General features: G+C 45.6%; 1 protein-coding gene across 3 annotated transcripts in view; it reads left to right on the forward strand.

Annotated features, from left to right (window-relative positions):
* LOC113589360 (putative methyltransferase NSUN7) overlaps positions 1 to 10,000 on the forward strand; it is a 25,494-nt gene that overhangs the window by 7,386 nt on the left and 8,108 nt on the right. For all 3 annotated transcript variants that reach the window (XM_035529765.1, XM_035529776.1, XM_035529770.1), the window contains exons 3-7: positions 2,002 to 2,060; positions 6,227 to 6,366; positions 6,966 to 7,118; positions 7,569 to 7,752; positions 9,301 to 9,568. In XM_035529765.1, the coding sequence (XP_035385658.1) occupies positions 2,002 to 2,060; positions 6,227 to 6,366; positions 6,966 to 7,118; positions 7,569 to 7,752; positions 9,301 to 9,568 (804 nt within the window). The remainder of the gene's footprint in view (positions 1 to 2,001; positions 2,061 to 6,226; positions 6,367 to 6,965; positions 7,119 to 7,568; positions 7,753 to 9,300; positions 9,569 to 10,000) is intronic.

Genomic DNA, 10,000 nt, shown 5'->3' on the forward strand with positions numbered 1-10,000 from the left:
CGGCACTTTTATACATGCTTATACACAGTCACACACACATACACACACACACACACACACACATACATACATACATATCTATACACACACTCACACATTGTTTTGCATCGGACTAGTGCTGAAGTCAAACGTCACACAAATAAACTATGCACTCCTGTTGCAGTCTTGCACATTATCCTACTTGCTGCTAGAGTGCTGTACTAAACCAGCACTGTACTCTGAACTGTTCTGGCTGCTACTGGTGACTGCTATGTTCAGTGTAGCATGTCACTGATTGCTATGCACAACTCACTTTACATATTCCCAGTACTGTGTACTGCACTAAATAATTGCACTGTCTATTCATTTTGTATTTGTCCTGTTCTGTATTTATTATTGTTTATTTAATGTTTATTTAATGACATTTTTGCACTATATTGGACTGTTTGCACTTGTGTAGCATGTTGTCTGTTGCACTGTTGTTTTGTGTTGCACCATGGTCCTGGAGGAACACTGTCTCATTTTTGTTGTGTACTTGTATATAGCTGAAATGACAATAAAACCTCTTTGAACTTTTGAGTGTGTGTGCGTGAATGGGGTTGGAGTGCTCAACCCTCTTCCTGTTAGATGAAGACACACACACTCCATTAGAATGTAGAGAGGTTGTAGGAGGAGTTAAAACACACACTTCGTTCACACACACTCCGTTTAGACATGGGTGTCAGCATATGAATAATTGATCGTGGTTGTTGCAGCAAGTTTTATTTCACAGTGCCTCTTGCAGTGATAGAGTGAAATCCCTTGTGTGTGTGTGTGTGTGTGTGTGTGTGTGTGTGTGTGTGTGTATGTATGTATGTATATATATATATATATATATATATATATATATATATATATATATATATATATATATATATATATATATATATATATATATAGTATTCCTGATGAACAGGTGTATCCAACTTCTTCACGTATGGAGACTCTCCTTCCCTCTTTCATGCTAAAACAATCCAGTTTCTCTTTGCCTCATTCTTTCTTCATCTTTATTTTCTTCTCTCGTTTTCTTTCTTTCCCGTGACTCGTGCTTTTAGCATTCTCTCATTTTGCCCATTACCTTAACGTCCCTCATCAGACATTCACTTCCCCTCTCCCGCGCCACTATCCCTCGCTCCTGCTCTCTCTCTCCCCTCCTTCTCCCCCTGTCAGATAGAGTTCTTTATGGCATTTCATTCCACACGCGGGTCCTCTTGAGAGATGAAATAAAGGCGAATGAAATCTCCGCTCTGCAGTGCAGCAGTATATCACGTTTACCAGGTCCACGCACACAGTAGAACCATGCACTGTGATCTTAACAGCACTCCGGCTCGATGCTGCTCTTATTGCTCGGCGTACAGAGTCATCTTTTCTCTCGTACTTTTGCCTCGCAAAATTACAAATGTTGATAATGTCTTATTATAATAATGTGCTTTTATTTGTTATTATGGCTGTGGGATTGCATTGCGTTTGTTACCGAGTGCAAATGTGTAATGTGGAGTGTTGAATCACGGGTAGTTCGGCCGCGCGTGATGGAGTTCGGGCCGTCTGTCCCTCGCACCGAGAGGCCCTGACGCCCGCCGCGGCGCGCCCCCGTCCAGGCGCAGCTGAACCGCTCCAGTGGCTCCATTTCCAAGGCAGATTGCGCAGAGGATGTTTAATTAGGACGTTCCAAGTCTGCCGGTCGGCATAACGAAACATAACGAGGTTGGTAGACGGGCTACGATCGCGTACCGGACGGCCAGCAGGGTCGGGCCGGCGGAACGATCCATTCGACAGCGTGATTGCATCTGCGCTCGGAAAAGCAGACACACCTCATTTTTATATCTCCATTAATCTGCGTGTACAGCACCCAGGGCCCGCCACGGTTGGCACTGCCTCGGATAAATCACGCCCGGCGAAGGCGAGAAGGATAGGTGGGCTTACGGAGGGCCTGCGGTAGCGCATTTCGCTGTGCTCTCTTTAACCCAGTCTTCTCTCCCTCAGATCAGGAGCTATTGGAGGACGTCATGATGGACAGCTGCTTCTACCTGTTTCATCCGATGGTGAGTGCGTCTTCGAGAGCGTTTGCTTTGGGTGGACAGGCGCCAGGAGGGAGGCCGGCGCTTCAGAGCAGCGTGGGAGGAGCTAAAAGGCGGAACAGAGTAGGAGGGCAAAGTGGTTATGGGGTTGTGATAGGAGTTAAAGGGGCGGGGCAGAGTGTTTCTCAGTAGAGAGGTTGTGGGAGGAGTTAAAGGAGCAGGGGGGAGCGGGGGAGGAGTGGCTCTGAGGAATGGAGAGGTTGAGTGAGTTCACCTTCTCTGCTCTGACTACAAAATGAAGCTCAAATGATGTTTTACTGCTGAGTTCGTTCTGCTGCTACTTTGGCTCCATAACCTATTAATCTTTCATCTGACTCAGTTAATCACAGACTGTGTTTTATCCGCTGGCCAAAAATCTATCTGGCATTATTAATCATTAGGTTTTCCGTGTGTTCGCACGTGCACTTGTGCATGTAATTGTGCATGCGTGGGTATGCATATCAATGCGTATGCCTACGCATGTGTGTGAATGTGATGTGTACATGCGTGCATGCATGATTGTGTGTGCACACGAGCGTGTGTGTGTGTTTAAGGGGCACTAGCAGCAGTTGTATCAGTAGCTAGTAAGAACTGGAGTAAGCAGAGGGAAACTGCTATTGATGTGATGGCATTGCTGAACACATGGGTTTAGCTCTGCAGGTGTGTGTGCTTCGCCACCTGTGGGACTTGATTAATTATCAATCCCAGTTGTACCCAGTCAACCTTCGCTTTCCTTTGGATAAAAGATTTTCCTTCTGAAACTTCCTGTTTTTAACCTGTCTTACTCTTCTTCAGGCCTGCTGTGTCAGACTGTGTGTGTGAGAGAGGAACTGTGTGTCTCTGCAGGGGCTAGTGACTGTGTGTGTGAGAGAAATCATGGTTATAACTATACTGTGTTTGTCCCTGTGAGAGTGTGTGTGTGTGTGAGAGGAATAGTGGATAAACTATGCAGCATCTGTCTCTGCAAGGGTGATTGACTGTGTATGTGCGTGTGTGTGTGTGTGTGTGTGTGTGTGTGTGTGTGTGAGAGAGAGAGAGAGAGCGAGAGAGAGCGATGAATAGTGGTTAAAACTATATGTATGTGTACAAGACATCTAGGATTGAATGTAAACTAGGGTGTGTGTGTGTGTGTGTGTGTGTGTGTGTGTGTGTGTGTGTGTCAGAGAATTGCCCTGGGGTGTAGTGATACAAGAAGGTTGAAAGGTTGCATGTTCTCCGTTAAACACATTCACACACTCGCCAAAGCTGCATGGCTTACAGATAAAGAAGCACTTACACACATGAGAAGAAAAATGTCGTGTGGGCCCCTCAGACTCCAGACATTACGGGACCAGGAAAAGAAACTCACAAGCACTGTGTGCTGGAGATGAGGAATTCCTGCGGATGTGTGACACTCTTACATTCGCGTCATGAGGGATAACCAGACAACCACAGAGGAACGTCGCAGTAGTTTTAACAGTAGTAGAGCAGCATATAGCACTTAGTCTGCTATTCATGGTGTGTTACGAATGAGTATAAACCATACTACTGTACAGTAAAACTACTACTGTAGCACAGAGTCTCCACGTGTCTGTGATGTGTGCTACTGTAGCACAGGCTCCACGTGTCTGTGATGTGTGCTACTGTAGCATAGTCTCCACCTGTCTGTGATGTGTGCTACTGTAGCACAGTCTCCACCTGTCTGTGATTTGTACTACTGTAGCACAGTCTCCACCTGTCTTTGATGTGTACTACTGTAGCGCAGAGTCTCCACCTGTCTGTGATGTGTACTACTGTAGCACAGAGTCTCCACCTGTCTGTGGTGTGTACTACTGTAGCACAGTCTCCACCTGTCTGTGATGTGTACTACTGTAGCACAGAGTCTCCACCTGTCTGTGATATGTACTACTGTAGCACAGAGTCTCCACCTGTCTGTGATGTGTGCTACTGTAACACAGTCTCCACCTGTCTGTGATGTGTACTACTGTAGCACAGTCTCCATCTGTCGGTGATGTGTACTACTGTAGCACAGAGTCTCCACCTGTCTGCGATGTGTAATACTGTAGCACAGAGTCTCCACCTATCTGTGATTTGTACTACTGTAGCGCAGAGTCTCCACCTGTCTGTGATGTGTACTACTGTAGCAAAGTCTCCACCTGTCTGTGATGTGTACTACTGTAGGGCAGAGTCTCCACCTGTCTGTGATGTGTAATACTGTAGCACAGTCTCCACCAGTCTGTGATGTGTACTACTGTAGCAAAGTCTCCACCTGTCTGTGATGTGTACTACTGTAGCACAGAGTCTCCACCTGTCTGCGATGTGTAATACTGTAGCACAGTCTCCACCTGTCTGTGATGTGTACTACTGTAGCAGTCTCCACCTGTCTGTGATGTGTACTACTGTAGCACAGAGTCTCCACCTGTCTTTGATGTGTACTACTGTAGCACAGTGTCTCCACCTGTCTGTGATATGTAATACTGTAGCAGTCTCCACCTGTCTGTGATGTGTACTACTGTAGCACAGTCTCCACCTGTCTGTGATGTGTACTACTGTAGCACAGAGTCTCCACCTGTCTGCGATGTGTAATACTGTAGCACAGTCTCCACCTGTCTGTGATGTGTACTACTGTAGCACAGAGTCTCCACCTGTCTGCGATGTGTAATACTGTAGCACAGAGTCTCCACCTGTCTGTGATGTGTACTACTGTAGCACAGAGTCTCCATCTCTCTGTGATGTGTACTACTATAGCACAGTCTCCATCTGTCTGTGATGTGTACTACTATAGCACAGTCTCCATCTCTCTGTGATGTGTACTACTATAGCACAGTCTCCATCTGTCTGTGATGTGGACTATTGTAGTTCTAGCTCCAGGATCTGATCTGTACGTGTGGGTTTTCGGGTATGATTAGACTGTGTGAGGGTTGGAAGAGGGAGTGCTGTATCTCAGCACTAATTCGTGTACACACACACACACACACACACACACACACACACACACAGGAGATGAAATATGCCCATGGTGAAGGATGAATGGGTCATTTGCTGGTGACTTGGCAGGTTTTTGCCCTGCATCCTGAGTTTCTCTCTCTCTTTCTCTCCCTCTCTCTCTCTCTCTCTCTCTCTCTCTCTCTCTCTCTCTCTCCTTTTTTCTCTCTCTCCTCTTTTTTTTCCCACACGGGAAGGACTGTATTTCAAATGGGAAATGGAGACGGTTGCATTCAAACGTAAAACGGTTTTATTAGAACTTCCACATGAGCCAAAGTCAGCAAGGGCAGAAGGATTAGCAGACACACACGCAGACAGACAGACAGACAGACAGACAGGCTAGCACAGAGCATGTGAGCATGTTCGGAGTAATGACTTAAATAACAAATCTTTATTTAGATATAAACGTTATATAGCTCAGTTAGGCCCAGTGTACACAAATGACCTCCTTACTAACAGGCTACAAGAATGAACTTTACTGACATCCTCTCCAACTGTCACACAACTATCAGCTGACAGTATCACCATCAGTTAGTGTGTGTGTGTGTGTGTGTGTGTGTGTGTGCTCGCACATACTAATGCACCCATATTAACTATAGCATCATAATGTCATTTCAGCAGGGCTTGGCCTGTTAACTTAGCACTTAGCTACAGCCCTTCAGGGAATACCGTTGCCGGGCGACACTGGACGTGGAAAGTCCCGAAGCTTTTGGCGGTGACCTTGTTAGAGGACAAAAGAGAATGAAAGCTAGATGAGGAGAAGAAAGGGACAAGCTGGCCTTGCCTTTAAAGAGCACACCAGTTAGGAAATACACAAGCCAGTAAGATGGCTTATATCCCCATGTGTAGTGCCGAGGCTAGGGCGGGGGGCGGGGCCCTGGGGTCACCAGTGGTCCTGAATCACCAGTGGTTCGGAAAAAGTTGAACGTTTTGATTCCTGATGGTGAGATCTGCCCTCAAAGAAAGAAGCAAGCATGTGCTTAACATGTTGTCCGTCTTGTTTCCGGATGAGGAAACGGCCACATCCAGATGTGCTCTCAAAGCAGAGGAAAGGCGGGTCCGTTCTTAATAAGTTCAATAGTTTACATGAATCAGCACTACTGGTGGAAAAGTGGCGTGTGTGCTCTGAATAAGGGCTGTCCATCAGCTGGAACAATAGCTGCTTCTGTCTCTCTGTCTATGACCAGGCAAATGATCTGATGAGTTTGGTTGCTGTGATGCTGTACGACTTCCTGGACAGGAAGTTCCGCCCCCGCGAGCAACTGGCCAATCAGAAAGAGGGTGCAGCAGAGCCGTCAGTCAGAGAAGTTGAGGAATGCCTGTTCAGGTGAGAAAGGAAAACACAGGATATACACACACAAACACACACAGACAGACACACACACCCAGGGTTCATACACACACATACACACACACACACACATGCGCGCGCACACAGACACACAGACAACAGGATTCACACACACACAAGATTTCAGTATTTTTGAATTCACTGAGGAGATGGGACACTACGTGAGCCGTGGTGATGACTATTATCTATGCACTTGAAGATAAAGATCTTAGGTGACTTGTTTAGATTTGGTGTGCACTTATAATAATATAATAATAATGGTGTGTAAACAGCCACTGGTAGGCAGCATGACACACAGCTGCTGATATGTTTGTGCGGTTTGTGCAGCTGTGATGTGTTTGTGTGGTTTGTTATGCATTTGTGTGGGTTGTTACACGTTTGTGCAATTTGTGATGTGTTTGTGTGGTTTGTTATGCATTTGTGACATATTTGTGTGCTTTGTGATGTGATTTGACGTGTTTGTGCGGTTTGTGATGTGACGTGTTTGTGCGGTTTGTGACATGTTTGTGATGTGTTGTGATGTGTCCGTTTTAGTTGTTTTTGTTTGTGAGCCTGGTTGTTATTGTCACTGTCAGGTTTAAGACGAAGCTAGAAGCGTCATTAGCACGCTGCAGAATCAAACACCACCTGCTTACTATCCAGTGCATCCTGCCCAAGACTGTGCAACAGAGACAAGAGCGAGCATCCAACCTGCCCCTCTACGCCTGGGTTAACACACTCCGAGCCAGGTACAGAACCCCGCCCCCAACACACACAATACTCGCGCACACACAAAAAAGAGAAATGGAATAAACAGCTTAGAAAAGTGAATCCTTTATCATCGGTTGCCTTAACATTTAGGGGTTAACTGGAGGACATGGTATATGTGTGTGTGTGTGAAATAGTTTATTGTTCTGCCATGCTGCTGCCGTCCTATTAAGGCTGTTCTCCTATGTCTAACCTCTATTCCAGAATGACCAGTCTTATTTCAAACGATCCCGTGTGTGTGTTCGTGCGTGCACGCATGCGTGTGTGGTTGTAGCTCATATGAGCCTACAGACAAGCTGACTTAGGGACAATAAATCTGGGCTGCAGACAGATGCAATCAGTGCTTCTGGAGGTCACACACACACACTCACACACACACACACACCTAATTCTAACTAAACCTCTCTCTCTCTGTCTGTCTCTCTCTCAAGTATGGAGGAAGTGTGTGATGAGTTGAAGAGTGCAGGTTTCTCCCGTGTTACATCCGTCGGGCAGTTGGAGGGACAGACCTTCTGTAAGGACCCCCACTGTATGGATGTACTGGTGTTTCCAGCCTGTGTGAGAGAAGAACTGTGTCATAATAACCTACTGTCAGAATACAAACTGATCGTACAGGTATCCACACACTCAACAACCCCCATAACCGTGGTGTTATTGATTTGAAATGTTAATTTATAAAATAATAATTTTCTGTAGATTAGTTTTAGTGTTTACATAGTTTCAGTTTTTAATATTAATTATGAAAGCTGTAATGACAAGAGGTATTAGACAAAGTTGTGTTAAAAAAAACACATGGTACATACATTGTTAAATGAATTTGCCATTTTTGTATGGTTAAATTAGCACATACTCGATCTACACCAAATTCATTATTTGTATAGGATGTCTCTGGCTATGCTCGGCCATAATAGAGGGTATGCACATGACGCCACCGTCGCTGAGAGTCACCACGGTTACACCCACTGAGTGGCAGCGTTAGCATTTAGTGTGAATGCGTGAACCGTGTTCACTAGAAAGACAAACCCAGTTTAGACAGCAAGCCACACAGGTTCACAAATAACAAAGAGCAATAGAAATGGAAAAAAATGAAACTAACAAAAACATGATAGGATATAAAATATGTTTAAGAGCTGAGTAAAATATAAATATAAAATACATACATGAAGTATATACAAAATAACTGTAGATTTGGAAGCCATACTTCAGTCTGATCTTACACATAACACAGTCTGATCTAACACATAACACAGTCTGATCTAACACATAACACATGGACTGATGGACTGATCTTACACATAACACACAGTCTGATCTAACGCATAACACATGGACTGATGGACTGATCTTACACATAACACACAGTCTGATCTAACACATAACACATGGACTGATGGACTGATCTTACATATAACACAGTCTGATCTAACACATAACAAATGGACTGATCTTACACATAACACAGTCTGATCTAACACATAACACATGGACTGATGGACTGATCTTACACATAACACACAGTCTGATCTAACGCATAACACATGGACTGATGGACTGATCTTACACGTAACACAGTCTGATCTAACACATAACACACAGTCTGATCTAACGCATAACACATGGACTGATGGACTGATCTTACATGTAACACAGTCTGATCTAACACATAACACAGTCTGGTCTTACACGTAACACAGTCTGATCTAACACATAACACATGGACTGATGGACTGATCTTACATGTAACACAGTCTGATCTAACACATAACACAGTCTGATCTAACACATAACACAGTCTGATCTAACACATAACACAGTCTGGTCTTACACGTAATACGGTTCGCACCTTTTCCCTCCTTCCCTCTTTCTCCATCTCTTCCGTGCTCTGTCTAATATACAGAGCTTCATACAAGGAGACGTGTTAAGACTGCTGTGCTGTTACTAGCAGTGAGAATGATTACAGCACACGTTTCTGTATAATACAGGATCCCACCAGCACAACCACCACCACGCCTGACTTATTTTTCTCAGTTTCCCATGATGCTCTTGTCCTCTACTATCTCCCACCATTCTCAGTGGTGAAAACACCCTGTGCCCTCCAGCTCCGATGCCCCTCAGCCAGTCAGCTGCGTTGGCGTCACTCACGCTTGCTGTGTGTGTTTGCAGGATAAGTCGTGTTGCGTGGGGCCGTGGGCAGTTCGCCCCCTGCTGGAGGTGGGCAGAGATGTGCTCGTGGCTGGCTCCTTCTCCGCCTCTACTTTGGCTCACTTGGCTGCCATTGTCGCTGGGGCGCACACACATGCTCACACACACACCACACCCCTCTCCGGCAAACACACACATGGCAGCGCGCGAGTGCTTGTGTGTGGGGGGGAGCTATCGTTTGATCAGAAACATGAACTGCAAGAGGTCCTTTCCAGCATGGCCTGCAGCAGTAAGTGTGTGTGTGTGTGTGCATGTGTGTGTGTGCGTGTGTGTGTGTGTGTGTGTGTGTAAACTAAGCTGTATGGGTGTGTTTTTGTTGGTGGATGTTTGGGTGTGGTATAAAAATTATTCTGCGTCAAAGCTTCAGAGATACAGTATGATGAGTGATTTTTTTGTGTGTGCATGTGTGCGCATGCACGCGCGCGTGTGTGTGGGCGTGTGTGTGTGCGCGTGTGCGTGCTCGTGCGTGTGTGTGTGCGCGCGCGTGTGTGTGTGTGTGTGTGCATACGTGTGTGTGTATGTGTGCACGTACGTGCGTGTGTGTGTGTGTGTATGCGTGTGTATGTGTGTGTGTGTGTGTGTATGTGTGTGTATGTTTGTGTGTGCTCGTGCGTGTGTGTGTGTGCGTGCGCTTGTGTGTGTGCGCATGCGTACGTGTGTG

Source organism: Electrophorus electricus, chromosome 1 (assembly GCF_013358815.1).
Source record: "Electrophorus electricus isolate fEleEle1 chromosome 1, fEleEle1.pri, whole genome shotgun sequence".
In the NCBI taxonomy this organism is placed as follows: Eukaryota; Metazoa; Chordata; class Actinopteri; order Gymnotiformes; family Gymnotidae; genus Electrophorus; species Electrophorus electricus.